Source organism: Mesoplodon densirostris, chromosome 4 (assembly GCF_025265405.1).
Source record: "Mesoplodon densirostris isolate mMesDen1 chromosome 4, mMesDen1 primary haplotype, whole genome shotgun sequence".
Taxonomy (NCBI): Eukaryota; Metazoa; Chordata; class Mammalia; order Artiodactyla; family Ziphiidae; genus Mesoplodon; species Mesoplodon densirostris.
In genome coordinates, this window is record NC_082664.1 from 125,083,690 (window position 1) to 125,102,427 (window position 18,738).

At 51.6% G+C, this 18,738-nt stretch overlaps 1 protein-coding gene across 1 annotated transcript in view; it reads right to left on the reverse strand.

Annotated features, from left to right (window-relative positions):
* The window catches only part of CORO2B (coronin 2B), a 135,187-nt gene that overhangs the window by 9,223 nt on the left and 107,226 nt on the right, over positions 1 to 18,738 (reverse strand). Inside the window, exons 3-7 of the mRNA XM_060095203.1 lie at positions 15,930 to 16,046; positions 3,147 to 3,296; positions 2,302 to 2,466; positions 281 to 397; positions 45 to 149 (exon numbers count right to left, since the gene is read on the reverse strand). Coding sequence (XP_059951186.1) covers positions 45 to 149; positions 281 to 397; positions 2,302 to 2,466; positions 3,147 to 3,296; positions 15,930 to 16,046 — 654 coding nt within the window. The remainder of the gene's footprint in view (positions 1 to 44; positions 150 to 280; positions 398 to 2,301; positions 2,467 to 3,146; positions 3,297 to 15,929; positions 16,047 to 18,738) is intronic.

The window sequence follows — 18,738 nt, forward strand, 5'->3', positions numbered from 1 at the left end:
GGTCTCCCACAGGCTGTCCCTGTCCCTCCCCCACCTTCTTCTACCTTTCCAGCCAGGTAGAGCATGTGTGTGTCAGCGTCGTAGAAGGGGAACAGGAGGCCGGAGAGCCCATCGATTTCCTCCTCGATCAGGGGCATGGACAGGTCCTCCTGCGGGCCGGGGGCCAGTATCAGCCCGTATCCAGGCAGGATGGCACCTCGCCTTCCCCAATCCCAGCAAAGCCCCCAGAGTAACAATGCTTTGATGTTGCCCCACCCGCTCCAGCCTCCCTGCGGCTGACCTGGTCCCAGAGGGCAATCTGTCTCGTGTTCCACCTGGAGACCCCCGTCGTGAGAAGCCTCTTCATGTTTCCCAGGAAGACCACCCGGTTCACTCTGTGGTTTTTGCAGTTCGCCTCCTGGCAGGGACAGAGAGCTGGTGAGCCAGGCCCCAGACAATAGGGTACTGGACTGGGCTGCCTGGTGGCCTCCAAACGTACGTCCATGTCCTAATCCCCGGAACCTCTGGGTCATCCACGGGGGCCCTAAATGCCATCACAAGTGTCCTTATTTAGAAGAGAGAGGTAAAGGGAGATTCCACAGACGCAGAAAGGAGAAGGCAGTGTGACCACGGAGGCAGAGATTGGAGAGGTGAGGCCACAAGCCAAGGAAGCCACCAGAAGCCGGAAGAGACCAGGAAGTCTTCTCCCCTAGAGCCGCCGGAGGGAGTCGGACTTCCGGCCTCCAGAGCTGTGAGAGGATCAATTTCTGTTGCTGTAAGGCACCTCGCTTGTGGTAGTTTATCACAGCAGCCACAGGCAACGACTACAGGTGCTGTGGGGCAGTGGAGGCCGGGGACCAAGAAACCAGGCCTCGCTGCCAGGTCCCAGAGCGGATGGGGGATGGGGAAGGAGGGAACTAACTGGACCAAGTCCCAGGCAGGGCCTGAGCTGGGCTGGGTGCCAGGTGCTCTCACCAAGGCATCTCTGAACTGTCACAACAATACCTATTGCAAGGACTCTCTGAGGATGGGGAGCTCGAGGCTCCGGAGGCCGGGGACTCATGCTGGTTCACTGCGGGGTGACTCACTTCGCCGGGGTCTCCTTCTAACTGGGCCATCCTCTGCCTTCTCTCCTGCCTCTGGACTCATGACACCTCCTTTTCCTCCTAACATATGGTGGCCCTTTGCCAGGATGAGTCAGCATGAGGCAGGAACCAGAGGCTGGTGGAGCAGTGTAGAGACCCGGGCTGGCGTCACTTGCCCTGGATTTTAGTTCCAAGTTCTGCTGAAAAAGTGTAACCCTGGAGGAGTCCCTCACCCTCTCTGGGCATGTGTCCACATCTGTGAGAAGGAGGTTGGGGTCTCTGCTCTCTTACATCTTTTCTGCTTGGCATGGGCTCTGGGGTCCAACTGTCTGGGTTTGAATTCTAGCTCCTCCTGTAACTGTGAGAATCAGGTCAGCCCCTCTCCAAGGGGCAGCGTTTCCATGTGGGAAATGGGAAGAGTAACAGTACCCACCTCAGAGGATTAAATGAAGGGACGATGGGGAGCCCCTGGCACAGTGCATGCCACACAATGAGCTCTGAGTAAATGGTGGCTAATACTAATGACACTAATAACTATGGTGATTATTGTTTGTAGTAGTAGTAGTAGATGACATTCTGGTCCCGCAATATTGGCTTTTTCCAAGATAAACACAACCAGGTCACGCACCAATCTTTCTTGTGTTAGGAGGTAAACCTCAGATTTCATCCAAATTTTCCATCCTATCTAGCTCCATGACTGGCACACAGTAGGTGCTCAAGAAATGTAAATTTCTTACTCCCAAACGACATCTAATCCCTTCCTCAGAGTTAAGACCCAGAGTCAAAGACCAAAACTGGAGCTAAGTTCACCATCCACCTCCCCTCTTGGAGCTGTCCCTGGGACTGGCACCCTGAGCCACTTACTCCAGGCTCGTCCCATGCAGGTGGCTGGGCAGTGAGTCCAAAGTCCCCTCCTCCTGTGCCTACGATGGTCAACACCCAGGGATTCATGCGCTGAAGGGGGTTACCAGTTTGGCCCCCAGAGCAGGCAGAAGAATCCCATCTGGGGAGAGGGGTGGAGTCCGTGGGAAGGCTACTGAGGTCCCTCCGCTTCCAGAACAAGGCAGGGCTCCTATGAGCGGAGAAGGGCCCAGAACAGATGGGGTGGTCCCCAGATGTGCAGGCCAGGTGCTCGGGAGAGGGAAGCTGGCACAGCCTTTCCTTCCAGGACTGGCTGAAAGCAGAGCCCTGGGTCCCAACACCTTTCCTTTCCCTCGAGAAAGATGAGGGGCTTCACCTGCAGAACGCGGCCGGAGCGGGGCTCGATCACACGCAGTTTCTTGTCCTTGCACGTGGTGGTAAGCAGGCTGCCGTCAGTGTTGAAGGACATGCAGAGGATCACGTCCGAGTGGCAGTCTATCATCTTCACCGGTTCGCCCACGTCCAGGTTCCAGATGAGGACCTGGGAGGGTGGTTACACAGGAGGCGGGCTCAGCCCTGCTGCTGCTGGCATGGGGTGGCTGTCCCCAGTCTGCACCCGATGGCCCTGGGAGAGACGCCCCATGCGGGGTTGGATGTGCTGGGGTGCAGGATGGTGTCAGTGGGTTCTATATCAAAGGCTGATGTGTCCCTGTCACACAAATCCACAACTATCCTTGGGCAGATCCCAGCCCCAGCCTGGGCTCAGTTTCTGCTTCTAGCAAGAAGGGTGAGTGCTCCTGGCCAGGTTCCACTGGCTGGCACACCTCTTTTGAGGGCATGCCTGGGGGTAGGGACTGGGGCTCCATTCTCCCCACCAGCAGCTTTGGATGCTTCTTTTTCCCACTAGGAGGGCAGCAGCCACTTCTTGGTTAAGAAGTAGCCAGGTAGAGAGTGTGGGCACGGAGTGGGCATCCTTCTCCAATGTATCAGTGCCGGAGAAGGCAGTAAAGATGCCTCCAGCCTCTGTGAACCCCAGGAATGACAGGCGCACAGAAGATGCTCAGCTGTGTTGTTGAATGAGCGAATGAATGGATGTCACAATACTGGTTAACAGGCTCGGGAAAGTAACAGTGCTCCCTACAGGCCCCCCAAAGTGCCCTTCTCTCTCCCTCCACTTCCCCGCCGAGTCGGCTCTGGCCACAGTGCCCACCGGCTGCCCACCTTGTAGTCATAGCCAGCACTGAACAGGATGTTGTTGGTGGTAGGGTGCCACTCGACCAGCCCCACGCGCCGGCTGTGCCCGTGCAGCTCCAGAAGAGCCTCTGTCATGTTCCGCTTCAGCCCGCCCTCGGGGATCTCCCAGATCCGCACCTGCAGAGGGGAAGGAGGGCCTCGGTTGGCTGGGCAGGGCCAGGAGAAACCCCTGCTGCCCTCTTCCTCAGACACCAGGCTTTCGGAGATCTGCCTAGTGAGATCTGGCCAGGGTGGTGGGCAGAGCCCAACTGAGGCCTGGGCGGGTGGTTGCAGGGTGTCGCTAGAGAGAAAAGAGACCATCTCCACTGTGCCTTTGGGAGGGTTTTCTCCAAGAAGTCTCTGCAGACCTTGGCGACTGTTCTTACTGGCATATCGTTATTGTTATTGTCTAGCCAGGCCCAGAGGATCACACATGGAGCAGCTTTTAGCAAGTGCTGTATTCAAAGCCTATCTCTGCTTCCCTTCCACACCCTTTTAATAGTGCCTTCGGCCCCAGCGCCTCTGTTTGTACCACATGGCCTGTCCCTCACTACGTTCCCCACCCGGGATGGACACCTGAGCAGAGGGAAACCCATCTGGGAGACTGGGAGGCCCAGAGTCTCTCCTGAAAGATGAGGAACCGAGGGGCAGAGACCGATGAGATGTTGGAGCCTGAGCCGAAAGGATGCAGAGCCTGGATGCAGCTATTATCAGTCTTATGGAAGCTGAAGAAGAAGCAAAGAAGAGAGAAGACGGTGCAACTCATGGAGAGAAGCAGAGAGAAGCAATCATGTGGCCCCAGAGAGAGAGAAACTGAGCAATTTCTCTGCGATCTTTGAATAACCCACTGATTATTTACGTTAACGCTGGTAGGCTTCTGTTTCTCAAGCCAAGCATACCCTGCAAGTTTCAACTGTTTCATCTATAAATGGAGCGGGGCGGGGGGAGTCTTTGCCTTGCCTTGCCTAATGGCAGAATAAAATAAGATAGTGGTTGTAAAAGTTTGTAAACTATAAAGTGCTCTAAAGACCTATGGAATTATAGTTCTTGTTATAATTGTTAGCATCATCATTAATGCTATTTATCATGATCTAACTGGGTGGAGAAGAAAAAGAACATGTGACTATAGCTTAGGACACCTTTAACACAAACGTTTTGAAAATCTGAACTCTACCCTTGCTAGTAAGGAGAAAAACAGGGAAGACAGCTTTGAGATACCATTTATAATCTTCTAAAATAGCCAACTGAAAGAAAAAAAAACAGTATTGACAAGATTATACGGGAACTTATAGATTCAGTTGGTGTTGGGAGTATTACAAATCAGAGTAACTCTGTTGTGGAAGCAATTCGGCAATCTTTAGTAGGAACAATGGAGACATTTGTATTATATTCCTTGATCTAGTAATTTCACTCTTAAAATTCAAAATAAGCCCAAATCTCCATGCATGAAGATGTTCATTGCAATACAGAAAATTCAGAAATACTCCAAGTGACCAACATTAGGGAAACAATTTAATATGTCATAGCAATATGGAATATTAGCCATTTGACGATAATTCTGAAGGCTATGAATAAAGAGGAAAAACATGTTAAAGAAAGCCAAAGGCAGTCCCAAAGACAGGGGAGCAAGGCTGGGAGCCGGGGGTACCTCTAAGGGAATTCCCTTGTGGGTTTCCCTTCTTGGTGCTTTACTCTCAGACTGTAGAAATGAGTATTTCCCACATGTATGTTCGCCTGAAGACCCAGCTCGGCACATGTAGACCACGGGAGGCTCCAGGTCCAGTCAAGGATTAGGGGTCACCCTTAGGAGCACCATTCTCAGTTTCAAAAACATACTTGAGAAAAAGTTTATAATTAGGGGACAGTTTGAGGTTTTCCTGTCCTCACTGAATCATCTCCTGTGGTTGCTCCAGCTCTCCAGGAAAGCCCAACACTCACATAAGCCTGCCTGGTGGCAGGAGCCTGGGGGAGGGAGGTGATGGAAAGGGGGCCCAGCATGCCCTACGGTCTTTCCCCGAGAGCCCTGTGCAAGGGCCTTCTGAGATGAGGTCTCATCTGGAAATGGCAGAGAGGGTGGAGTGGGGACCAAGGTAGATGACTCAGTAGTAGTCACCAATAAGACACTCATTCTTCTTGTCCCCAAATGTTCCAGGAAGCTGACCCTTGAAGAGCAGAGACTAATGCTTGTGTTACACACACACACACACATACACATCATACATACAATACCTCCCCCATCCTCCACATTTCTTTCTTTTTTACCCAAAGGTATGCTATGATACATGTACTTCTGCAACTTCCTTTTCTCATGTAACAAGTGCTAGTGGGCATTTTTCCACACTACACATGGCTCTACTTTATCTTTTTAAGTGGCCAGAGGGACAGCTGTTATGTGGCCATGCCGTGATGGATTTAATCAACTTCTGTTAATGGACACCTGGGCTCTGCCCACTTTTTTTCACTGTTACAATTCATTCTATGATGATCAGGCCTGTCATACAAGTTTGTGCATGGCTGTGAGTATTCCTGTAGGACACATGCCTAGAAGTGTTTCACTTTTTTAGTTACTGTAAAATTGTCCTCAAAAGCTGTCCCAGGGACTTCCCTGGTGGTGCAGTGGTTAAGAATCCCCTTGCCAATGCAGGGAACACAGGTTCGAGCCCTGGTCCGGGAAGATACCAGGTGCTGCGGAGCAACTAAGCCTGTGCGCACAACTACTGAGCCTATGCAGCTAGAGCGCCTAGACCCTGTGCTCTGCAACAAGAGAAGCCACCGCAATGAGAAGCCCGCGCACTGCAATGAAGAATAGCCCCTGCTCACTGCAACTAGAGAAAGACTGCGCACAGCAACAAGGACCCAACGCAGCCAAAAATAAAAAAATTTAATTTAATAAAAAAAAAAAAGCTGTCCCAGTTTTTACCAGCAGAGTCTGAGAGTGCTTCTTTACCCATGTCTCTAAAACTATACCTTCGAAAACAGGTTTTTGCCCATCAGATCAAAAATGCCATCTCCCTGTTGTTTGGATTTGCATGTCTTTGATTCTTAGAAATACCAGGCATCTTTTTCCATGTTGATAGGCTACACTTGTTTACACTTGAGCAGGAAGCTTGAGATGCTATCAGGGTCAAGCGGACGAAACTTGAAGGAGCAGAAAGGCAGGCCAGCGTGGAGGCATTTGCGGGCAGAGGATCTTGTCTATGGCCAGACAAGTACATACACACGCGAACCTATGTCATTCAGTGTATAAGTGTTGATTAGGAAGGGGAGAAAATCTGGCCTTTGAGAAAATCTTTGAAACCGAAAGTTGAGTCTCATTCATTCCACTCACACCTCTTATGAGACAGGCCGTGGGATAATGAGCCAATGGGAGGGGCGCTGAGCTTGCCCCATGCCTGCTCTTGAGCGCACATGGCAGAGAACCTACAGGAGCACAGAGCTGGGGGCCCTGAATCCGGTCTTGGTGGTGACGGGGTGGGAGGGTCAGGAGGCACAGGGTTATTACAAGAGGGGATGTGACCCACATTTGAAAAGACGGGCTGGGAATGTGGAGAAGGATGAGACAGAAAAATGACCCCGTGTGTGGGTTCAGGCACAGTGGGCAGAGAAACTGCAGGAGGGTCAGCCCGGCTGGTGTGGGGCAGGCTAGCAGGTGGCAGAGGAGGCCAGAGGCCATGTGTGTCATCCTTGGTTACTGACGTCCCAGGGAATCCTGCTCGGGCTGAGGCTCAGAAGGAAGCCTTTTTCCAGAACAGCCTAATTCCCGAGGAGCCAGCTAATGGAGGCATCCCTGGATGGCATCACGTGCAGGGTAAGGTAGAGACACGGGGGAAGCTGTGAAGGGCGGGTCCACTCAGGCTCTAATCCCACTGACCAGCTGGATGACCTTGGACAAGCCAGTTAACCTCTCCGAGGTTCAGGCTCCTCATCCAGATGATGACTTGAGAGGTACGTACCTTTTAGAGGTGTGTGGGTTGAGCTAAACTGAGCTTCAGGGTCCTTGTGAGTCTGAGGCTTTCTAGCCATAGGAGCTGATTTGTTGGCGTGTCAGCTCTGCCTAGGGACCGAGGGGCTAAGCCAAGGGGATGGAGAGGGCAGGCACTGTCTGTGACCAGGCACAGCCCCTGGACTGGCGCCAAGTCCAGAGGAATGAAGGGCTGCAGGGGGGAAGCCAAGAGCTGTTTTCACCAATAACTGCTCGAGTTGGGTCTCAAATGGAAAATGTCCCACAGAGAAGGAGAGAGGCGTCTTGTCTCATAACTCCATTTGATTCCAGCCACTTCTCTCCCTGGGCCCCAGTTTTCTGTTCTGCACACTGAGACAGTATTAATCTTCCAAACTTCTCTGCTTTTGACATCATTGAATGTTATCACCGGGGGGAAGAGACTAGCTCCGTTTGATCCGCCACTACAGCTAACAGTTGGCAGCACGCACGACAGGAGCTCAGAGGAGGAGCTGGAGTTCACAGTGGGCCTAAGTAGCTGGAAAAGGAATTCTAGTCCCTAGATATTCAAGGGATTTGCTGGGAACAAAGAGTGGATGGGTGTGGGAGGAGCGCTACAGATCTGTTCAGAGGTTGCTCTCAGAGAGGTTACTTCAATTCAACAGGAAACCAAATAGAGTCTGCCAGACGGGATTTCTGGAAGGAAGCGGAGGGGAGAAGTGGCAAAAGCGCTTTCTCCAGCAAACCAGCTGTGCCTGGGACTGTCCCTTTCATAGGTCCCTGGGTCAGAGCCCTGTTTAGTTAAATTCAGTTCCAGTCAATCCAACGAAATATGCCTACCCCCTCCCTGGGTCACATTGTTGGCCAGCGGGGGCCAGTCCTTGGTCTCAAGTAGCTCACAGTCTTGTGGGGTTGACAGCAGACACGTGCAGACAAGGCTAAGCCAAGGCGGCTGAAAGGGACAGTTTATAAAGCTGCAAAACCAAGTGTCCCTGAGCATGGGTGAGGGAGCAGCTGGGCCAAGAAAGTGAGAGCTTTGTGGCCTTACAAGCTCCCTTCGAATCCAGGCTCTGACCTTATCGGCTGTGAGACTTCAGCCAACTTATTAGCCTCTCTGAACATCAGTCTTCCCAACTGTAAGAATAATTACACCTACGTTACAGTTGTTATGAAGGCTAAATATATACCCTACGAAGCAGATTACTAAGCACTCTTAGTAATACTTAACAATGCTTGCTTAATATTAATTAAGGATTATATACAAGTTTTAGATAGGTCAGATTTTAGATGTGATTTCTATTTTTCATCTGTGCTTTGTGGCCCCCTGTGTAGTCAATGAATGTGGTATGAAGTCTGCCTCCATTTTATGGAATGCAAATACATTTCCTCTTTAAAATTATTATGTGATTAGGAAGGTGTCTGGCTGGGTCTCTCTGCTTTCTGATACATTGAGGATTGTGGCTGCTAGTGACTTAGGGCCAGGGCCTAGTGAGGGCCTACGCAGCCCCTCTGACAACACTGTTCTAAGGGAAAGAATGCTATGGTTAGGGGAATTGTTTGTTACACAGCTACAGCAAACAAACAGTACTTATCATCTGTATCTGGGGTATAGGAGCTAAGAGAAGGAGTTGGAGTTCACAGTGGTCCTGAGTAGCTGGGAGAAGATATGGATTCCAACTCCTTAGTATTTACTTCAAAAACAACCCCGTTTGGAGTAGTGCGGGAGGAATAGGCGAGTATAAGATATGGTTACTGCCCTCTGATGGTATCCAATTTAGCTGTACTACATTCCACAGCCATTGGCCCTAGGATTTCCATCCAACAAATCCACAGAAACACTGCCGGGGGCTGAGATCAGAGCAACTCTCATGTCTCTTCTGCAGCGAGAAGAAAGAAACCGTGAGGGTCTTGCCCAGAGGGTCTTGGAACTCCCACCTCCTCCTTTCTTGCCAACTATTCCGTTTACTACTAGAAACTGAGTTTACCGTTCACTCACCTAAACAAGAGGTAGAACCTCAAAGTCTTCTTTAATGTTGATATCTTCTGACCACCTAACTGTTTCCCAACATGGGAAACAAATCACTCCTAAGAGAGGGAGGTGAGAGAGGCCACCTGAGGGCCCAGAAGGAAGCACGATTGAGCATCTACTGCTGAGAGTCTTGTGAGGTAGCTGCCAGCAGATTAAATGAAATGGTACATGTGAGGCTGAACATATGAAAGGATATGTGCTACCTATTATTATTATTATTATTATTATTATTAATGACTATTCTTACACAGGTAAGGAAATGAGGCACAAAGAGGTTAGGAAACTTGCCCAGGTTGCACAGCCAGGAAGTGGGGAGCTGGGATTCAAACTCAGGATTTGAATCAGGCAAACTGCCCTGTTTCTCTCTTCTGAACACCTGCCCCTGCCCAGTCCCTTCCTTCTTCCCTGGATGGACTCTGACAACCTGGGGAAGGCATGGTCTGTCTTTCTGCTCATGTATTCCAAAAAAGAGGTGCCACTCCCTGGCCTCAATAATCTAAGAATTATCCCATTTGGGTCACAGACAACCTTCAAGGCCTCCCACTGACGGTCAACTCCTCCATACAGGTGTGGGGTCTTTAAATTCACTGCTCTATCTCTAGGGTGAGGAACAGTGCCTGGAATATAATAGGCACCTAAGACATACTTGTTAAATGAACAAACCAATGGAAGAAGCTGAGAAGCCCAGAAACCTTCGGACCATTAGCAGATTCAGCAATGAGTCATGTGTAAGGAAGCAGACTAGCCCTTGCTCTGGCTGGTGGCGAGCTAGATAGATGGCAAATCACCCCTTTAGTTCTGAATGGGAAGGCAGACCTGGTGGGGATTTCTTTCCTACATTTTAAGGCTTAGCATTCAGCTTAGTCTTTTTTGGAAACCAGTGATGGAAGGCCTATGTGGGGCCTCAAGAAGCAAAGAGTGAGATATAGTGGAAAGAGCACTGTGTCTCTCTCTTCCAACCCGCCGGCCAGCCCTCACCAGGGCAGGTTACCTAAACTCTTTGGTCCCCACATTAATGGTTATGGAGTTCTTGGTAGCCAAGAAACACTATATTCATTTTGTTCTCATGATAAGCCCAATATGGTCCCCATTTTATAGCAGGACTGTTTCAAGATCACAGACACAGGAAGTGGCAGGGTCAGGATTTGAACCTAGGCCTATGGCCTCCGGAGCCTGGCTCCCTAACGACTGAGCCACACCTGCACACTGGTAGTGTCTCTGCAGTTGCCAAGTGCATTGGTAAGGCCTCTCGGGGCTGCTGTCCTTCCGAGTGTGTTGCTCCCTTTCACCTCAGAGAGGTGGTTCTCAAGCGTGTGTGTGTGTGTGTGTGTGTGTGTGTGTGTGTGTGTGTGTGTGTGTGTGTGTGTGTGTGTGTGTGTGTGTGTGTGTGTGTGTGTGTGTGTGTGTGTGTGTGTGTGTGTGTGTGTGTGTGTGTAGGAGCAGGGTGGTGGGTGGCTTCCGGCTGCTTCCAGCAGGGTTCACATCCTGCCCCAGCCCACCCCCAGGTTCCTCTGGGAGGAGCATCACCTCTCCTGGGGGTGAGGGCAGCTGCTGGATGGAGAAGCAGAGGAACAGAAGGGAAAGGAAAGATGCTGAGCCTGGGAGAGGGGCCTGCCTCCCTCCTCCTCCTCCCTCTGGGGTCACTCTCTCCTCTCCTTGAGATGTCAGAAACCTCTCTCTGTGGCTGCTGGAGAAGGGCTGGGAGCACGAGGCTTGGAAACCCATAGCGCCCTTCCCTACCGCCTGCCAGCCGCCCTCCCTAGCTGCAGCAGAAGCTATAAAAAGCACAGCCCTTCAACAATAGGTGACATCACCCAGCAGCGGAAAGAACTGGATTCTGCCAGATGCCAGGGAGAGTTACAGCCCCCATCTCTCCCTCAGGATGGGAGCCCCTTGGGAAAGGGCTTGGGTATGTTCCGTTGGCTCCCTGGAAGGATGGGGTTAGACTCCTGAGGACCTCCTCACGCTGTCGGGGAGGGGAGGCTGGCGGGAGGGGAGGCTGATCCTGAGGGACATGGGGGATGGACATCACTGGAGATTTTTCAAGGGATGGGGATATGGAAAAGGAGCTGGAAGGGGGTGGAGGCTGGCTAGATCCCTTCAGTGTCCTCTGAATGTTGTGAGACAAGTAGAGGGCGGGAGAGGGGTGGCAGCGGGTGTGCAGGGCCTGCCGGGATACGTGGGCCTGGCGTGCTGCAAACGGCATCTCTCTGGGCCCCTTGGGTCTGACTCCCTCCCTAGCCCTGTTGTGTATCACAGTGCTTGGCACATAGTAGGTGTGCTGACTGACCTCTTAACCTTGGTTCTGGGTGTCATGTCTGATGCGCAGTAAGTTGACCATGTGGTCTGGAGAGGCTCGAGGGAGGCCTGCCCGTGGAGGGGGCTTTGGCAGAGGCGGGAAGGTCAGTCAGAGGGGTCCTGGCAGCGCTGACTGGCCTCCTCCCCCCACCTTGGGGGCCACTGGTCCTCTGCCTTTACAGCCCCCCTCCCAGGACCTGTGTGAGGATGCCCGGCTCCATGTGCTCTTGGTGCTCCACACGGGATTTGCACAGAGAGTACGCTGAGATCGAAACACTGAGTGTTGGATGGATCTGAACTGTCAGCCCTTCCAGACTCCGAGCCTCAGTTTCCTCACTTAAAACTAGGGCTGTGGGTAGGTGCTCAGGGTGCTGGCTGGGAGTTAGAAGACCTGGGTTCCAGCCCTGTCTGAGATGTGACTCCCTGTGTGACCTTGGGCAGGGGCTTCCCCTGGGCCCTCAGTGTGCCCTTCTCCAGGAGGGGCATGGTTCCAGCCTCGGGGTGTCAGGGGGGTGCTGACTCCAATGCCAAGATCCTTGGCCCTGCGGCTGGGGAGGGGCGGAGAACTGAGGGGCAAAGCGAGGGTTGTGAGCAGCTGCTTCTGGGCAGCTGGACTGGCAGCCAGAGCAAGAGCTTAGTTCCTCGCTGATCTATGACGTTATCCCCTTCTCTCTGGATCAGTGGCTCCGGGCCATCCTCTCTCTCCCTGTGCCCCTAAGCCCGGTGTCCTTTCTCTTTACACCCTGACATGTACCCAAGCCATACCCTTCTCTTGGGTGCTCCCCTTCTCTCTGCTGAGCCATATTCCAGCATTTGCCCAGGTTGCCTGGGCTCCACTTCCTCCACAAAGCCCCTGTGACCACCCCCCAGCCCCTTCCCTGACCCCCAGAGCGTGCAGTGTCTCCACACTGTGTACATGGTGTCCTGGCTCATGTTCGGATGGCTTGAGAAGCACAAGTCTCACTTCAAAGTTCAGCTGCTCACCCTGGTGTCCCAAGCCTTCTCTCTCTGCTCCCAACCTCCCTTTGCAGCCGCCCCTCCTGCCCACTCCCCTCCCTGATCACCACCCCAGGACCCCAGCCACACCAGATGACCCCGTCTTCCAAGCACACCATATGCACTCTGCTATGGTCTGAATGTTTGTCTTGCCCCCAAATTCATATGTTGAAATCCTAACCCCCAAAGCTGATGGTATTAGGAGGTGGGGCCTTTGGGGGTGGGCAATAGGTCATGAGGGTGGGGCCCTCATTAATGGGATTAGTGACCTTATAAAAGAGACCCCACAGAGCTCCACCCCTTCCACTATATGAGGACACAATGAGAAGAGAGCCCTTACCTGACCATGGTGTACACTGATCTCAGACTTCAAGCCTCCAGAACCACGAGCAATACATTTCTGTTGTTTAAAAGCCACTCAGTCTGTGGTACTTTGTTATAGCAGCCCAAGTAGACTAAGACATACTCCCTCCAGGCCTTTGCCTATGTCCTTTCCTGGGCCTCCTAGAACATTTTCTCTGCTGTCAAAGTCCTGCTTCTCCAGGGTCTATTCAGCCCTCTAACCCCCTCTACCCTGCCTGTACCTCGGCCAAAAGTAATTCCTCTGTCCTCCCTGTGCACATAGCCCTCTGTCTGACCTTCTGTGGATGCAACGACTTCACTCTGCATCCTGAGACCTGCAGGCATAGTGCTAGGCACAGACCTCCTTGCATCCTCATAGCAACTGCCTAAGGGACGTACCAGTATTATTGCTATAAAAAGAGGAGCAACACTGAGGCTCAGAGAGGGTACATAACATGCCCTTGGTCACCCAGCTAGTAAATGGTGAGGCTGAGATTCAATCTCAGGTCCAGCAGAGTCCACAGTCAAGCTGTCATTGAAGCCAGCATCCTAGGCAGGCACACTGTGGTCCAGTGTGTGTGAAGCTGAAGAGAGCCGCTTGGCTCGTGTGGCCAGGGCTGGGCCCTATGCTTTTCTTGAGCACACAGCATGGGCGTCTGGTTTATTAGTTTGGGTCCTGGAGGACGCGGCACCTGACTCAGGTGAAATAAGGTGCTGAGCTAGAACCCGGCAGGGCCATCAGGGTGAGTGACCCCTCCCACCCTCACCCTGATTCAGGAAGTTCAGACCTGAGGTGGAGCCAGGACAGCCAGCAACTCTGAGAGCCCAGCCTAACCTGTCCCCCCACACCCAGATGGACACTGCCTTTCTCCTTCCCAGCTGGCTCCCTGGTGAAATACGAGACACCAGGAGGGGCCTGAGGCTTCCAACATGGACTCTGTGGATTCATGTCATCACAAGACTTCATAGATCAGGAAGAGTGTGGGCTCTGGGGCCAGCAGTTCCCTACTCTTTAGTTCTGTGACCTGACCCCAGCCCTCAGCTTGGGGTGGCAATGCCTGTCGCACAGGGTGGCAATGAGGGCTAATGGCGTATAGAGTGTCCAGCCCAGAGTGGCTGGAAAAGTCAGTGTAAGGCAGCCCTGAGTTTCAGGGGTGTTTGCTCTTCAATGACCAGTGACAGTGGATCAACACTTCAGCACAAGCAGGGATGGAGCGGGCTGTGGTCACTGACACTCCTTGGACTCCCTGCACCCAGAAGAGAACAATGGACAGCACCTCCAAGTGCCCTCTCTCCCACTGAGCCCAGTCCTAACCTATACTGACCACTGAGCTCTCCAGCCCCCATCAACCCCAGCTGCCTCCTTCTCAGCCCAGGAAGCAACCAGTGTCCTCGTTGCCCTCTGGGTTTCCTCACTTGTCCTGGGCTCCATCACCCTGTGCTCATCCTCTGGCCTGTCGGTTCTCTGACCCCTGGTCACTGTCTCTGTCTGTTGAAGAAAGTAGCCAAACCTGATGGATCGTGCCCATCACAAGTTCTTGCCCTCCCTGCTCACATGGGCCCTGCCCTTGGTGATGCTGCTCTCAGGAATCCTCTTGGGTTGACTCAGGGCTTTGACCTTCAGGAGTTGGTCAAGCCCATTCTTTTAGCCCCTCCTCACCACTCCCTTTTATTAGGTACTGTGCCAGCTGACCTCCTCCATACCCCCTAATTTATTAACCAATGGAGACTATTTACTGTGAATCTCATTCATTAGTTGGGCTATATTCATTCTCTCATGCATTCATTTATCTTTCCATTCTATCCATCTATCCATTCACTTCATCCAGTCATCTATTCATCCAATCATCCTTCCTCCTTCCATTCAACTATCTATCCATTATCCATCCATTCAGTCTTCTATCCATCAATGTAATCATCCATCCAAAAATCCATTCATCTAGTCACTCATCTATCCATCTCTCCATCCATCTATCCATCCATCCATCCATCCATCCATCCATCCATCCAGGTATCCATTCCATTGAATACCTACTATGTATTTACCATGTACTAGGCTCTGTGCTGGATGCTTGGGATTCAGAACCAAAAAGGCCATGGCCTCTACTCTCAGGAGCTCTCAGGCTGGTCTGGAAAGACAGGAGACATGAGCTCCAAAGTTCCTTCTAGTTCCAATATCCTGGGAGTCTACGACCTGCACCCAGGCTATGCCAGTGGGCACTAGAGAGGTGCTTGAGGCCTGATCTTCCTTCACCCGGGAACACCAGGGGCTGGAGCAGCCCCTCCTCACCAGCTCAGCTGAGGCTCTGAAATCCCCTCTTGCTTCCAAGCTGGGGTGTTGACATTGCTTAAGGGCAACTAAGGAAAGGCATGGGGCCCCTCTCCAGAAACACGGAGCCTGCTGCCAACACCTGACTCTACCTCCACGTATGAAAGTCAGCAGAGCCTGGGGAAAGGGTGGCCAGACAGCGGCTTCACATTTTACTCTCCCTGGATTCTTCAACTCCCCTCTTCAAACTCTCTGCCGCCTTTCTTCCCTCTATCTCATCCTTCCTACCTGTTCCCTCTTCCCTTTCCCTCCATCTCCCCTCTGTTCCCTCCTCTTCATTTCCCTTCTCCTATTTCTTCTCTCTCCCCATTAAGTGGTGGAACACATGGTGTTCAAATCCTGGACCACCATTTGGGTCCTTGGATAAGTCATGACAATTCTCAGCCCAGTGTCCTTCCCTAAAACCGTGGCTCACAGAGGACAAAACTAGATGGTACACTTGCCCAGCCTTCAAGACCAGGGCCTCTTTTCCTCATGGCTCATGCATTTCTTCCCTTTTCCCCCTTCCTCCTTGTCCATATTCCTCTTCCTATCCTTCTCCTTTTGAGACTACAGATGAGTGCCAAATCACACACTTAATCTTTTTTTTCTGATTCTCACCTACAAAGTCAACACCTCCAAATGAAATCATGCTAAGGGCACAAATCGTCCATGGATTCGTTCCCTCTGTCCTCTTCCTAACTCCCCATCCTGGGGCTAGCTGAAGGGATGACCAAGAGAACAAGACGAAGGGCAAAGAAGGGATAAGGAGGGAATTTAGGGAGGAAGGCCTCCAAGAAGAAGCAGGGAGGTGCCCCCATGCACCCACCCTCCCCAGGGAGCACCCCTCCTGCTCACCGACGTGTCCTCTGAGCACGAGGCAATGATGTTGTCGATGAAGGGGTTCCACTTGATGTCCAGCACGTTGCCCTGGTGACCACAGACCTTGGGGTAGTTGGGTTCAATCCTGCCCGTCTGCAGAGGGGAGAGCGAGAGACAGAGAGACAGAGAGAGAGAGAGAGAGAGAGAGAGAGAGAGAGAAGGGAATTAGTTTGATGACCCTGGGGTGACTTGAAAGAAGAGCCTTTATCCTGGGCTTCTATACTGGACCAGAAGGTCCTTGAGGGCCCACTAATGTCTTTGGGTCCCTGCATCCAGCTGAGCCATATTGCTCTGTGGCTGCAATCTCCCAACACCGAATGGTCGTGGGGAGGGTCCCACAGCAGGGTGGTGGGTGGGGCCATATGTGTCCACACAACACCTGTGTGCAACTTAGAGAAAGGTGCCCCTTCCTCAAGTAAAAATGTTTAAAGGTAAGGTGTACCTATCCACCTGAACGACCAAAGCCTGGTGGGCAGCAGCCCTGGTAGTTACTGGGCCATGTGCCTGTACTCCCTGCTGCCTCTCAGGGCGGATGACACAGCCAGGTTTGGATCAAGAGGAGGCTCTTTCCTGCTGCTCCGGGAATGAGCAGAGAGGCCTGAATCTCAGGGTCCACCCATACACTCTCATATGTTATCCTGCCTGGGATGTGAGCGGTGCCATTCCCAGACGCGGCATGCTTGTTCAGTGTGCATCTTAAAACACCTGTACCCAGTGCCCTGTGGCTGAAAGCATAGTCTTTGGAGCCACACAGGTCTGTGTTTGAATCACAGCTCTGCCACTTTTTAGCCTGGTGGCCTTTGGAAAGTCAATGAGCCTCAGTTTCCTCATTTCTTTTTCTTTCTTTCTTTCTTTTTAAGGCTTCAGCAACTTTATTTTCAGACACATGGATACAAAATCAGCTGGAAAGCTTGAGAGTGCAGCTGTCATGAGAGAGGTTCCTCATTAGTATTGTGAAGATTAAATGAGCTAATGTGCTTAGCAAAGTACTTAGTGTGGAGGTTGTCATCACAGTGAATGCTCAATATACAATACTAGTTATTATCCTACAGGTTAGACGACACTTCCTCCAGGAAGTTTCCCCTGATCCCTCAATGGATTAAGAACTCCTCTGTGAGCTCAGGGCATCCTGTGCTTCCCTCTATTATAGGCACCATCATGCAGAATTGCAGTCTGTTTCTATCTGTCTATAAGCAACTGAGGACAGGCTTCCTTGTCTCTGAATCTCCAGCTCCTTACAAGCCTGGCACACAGTGGGTGCTCAGTACATGACTTGAAAGACATCCTGCAGGGGGGATGAAGTCCACAAAAGATGGAACAAAGGGTGTGGGGGTAATGGGTAGTTCCATGCTTAGTTGTCTATAAAGGCAGCAGGGAAGGGAGGGGAAATTGCAGGCAGAGGCTGTGTCTCCATTCCCAGGTCTTTTTAATATTAGCTTTGTGGGGTGTGGAGGAAATAGGGAGGGTTTTTCCAGTCACTGCCCATCTGCTAACAGTGGTTAGGTGGTCAGAGGCACCTGAGGCAGGTCAAACCTCACCGTCCTTTAGGTTCTTCAACTGAATAAGGAGGAAGACAACCAGTTTTTGCCAAGCCCCTGCTACACGTGCCTTATATCACTACTTCACCAGTGTGATGGGCAAGAGTTCTTTCAGAGTGTGCATTCTGCCATAACCTCTTCCCCAGCCACTTCTTGCCTGTATGTCTATCAGCTCATCTCCACATCATTTGACTTTTTGTGATACCGCAATGGCAAGGTGCGTAGAGGAAAAAAAAAAAAAAACTAGAGAAAATGGCAGTGGTATGGAGGGTGAGGAATGAGGCAGAGAAAGAGAGAGGCAAAAGGCCTTGGAGGTTGTACTTAGAAGAACTTCACTGACACTGTACACTGGGGGAAATCAGAGGATGGAGGAAAAGGATTGGGGGTGTATTGCTCTCAGTTAAGGATGGGATCCCCTTTGACATTCCATGAGGGATGCAATTCGAATTGGAATATCTTTTTCAATGACTTTTAGGCCGTTGGACTATGTTTCTTTAGTTGAGACTCTTGAGCAGAGACCAAGCCACATGTGGCCCTGGGATTTATTAGGGTTACACAGCAGCTTCTGTAACTCTCACAAAACCCTGGGAATTACGCATGAGAAAATTAAGGCCCAGAAAGGTTAAGCCACTTGTCCAAGGTTACCCAGCTAAAAGCAAAGCTAGGATTCCCACACAGGTATGGCCCTCAAAGCTGAGCTGAATCCTACTGCTTATTGCTAGCCAGCTCCCCTCTCTCCAGCTCTGACGTCCACAGGCAGACGGGCCCTGCATTGTCTGCTTCCACAGCTCACTTGCTCTCTGACAGAGCCTCCTCTCTTTATATCTGGTCCCAAAGGCTGCCCTGAGTGGCCCCTGAGTAAAGCTATCTGCATTAAGCTTTTGGCAACCAGGCAGATCTGAATCAGTCAACAGGTGGCCATCAGCTAGCAGCAGCTTCTGGTCAGCAGCCTGCAGGTGATGTCCTGGAGGGACAGGTGAAGCCACATCACTGGAATGGATTCAGAATGGGGAGAGGTCAGGGCCCTGCATCAGGAAGGGAATTAGTAGCGGATGATTCCGACGTAATGTATCCTTACAGGTGGACCTCTGTGAATGCCTTCCCCCAAAGGGGTGTGTAATGATGATTTTCATGACTGAATCATACTGTTGGTCATGGTCATGTGCAGTGCACAACCTGCTCTGCTATATGCAGCATCCTCAAGGGGAGGGACCTCCTTTCAACCTGGCAGCTTTGATTTTCCCATT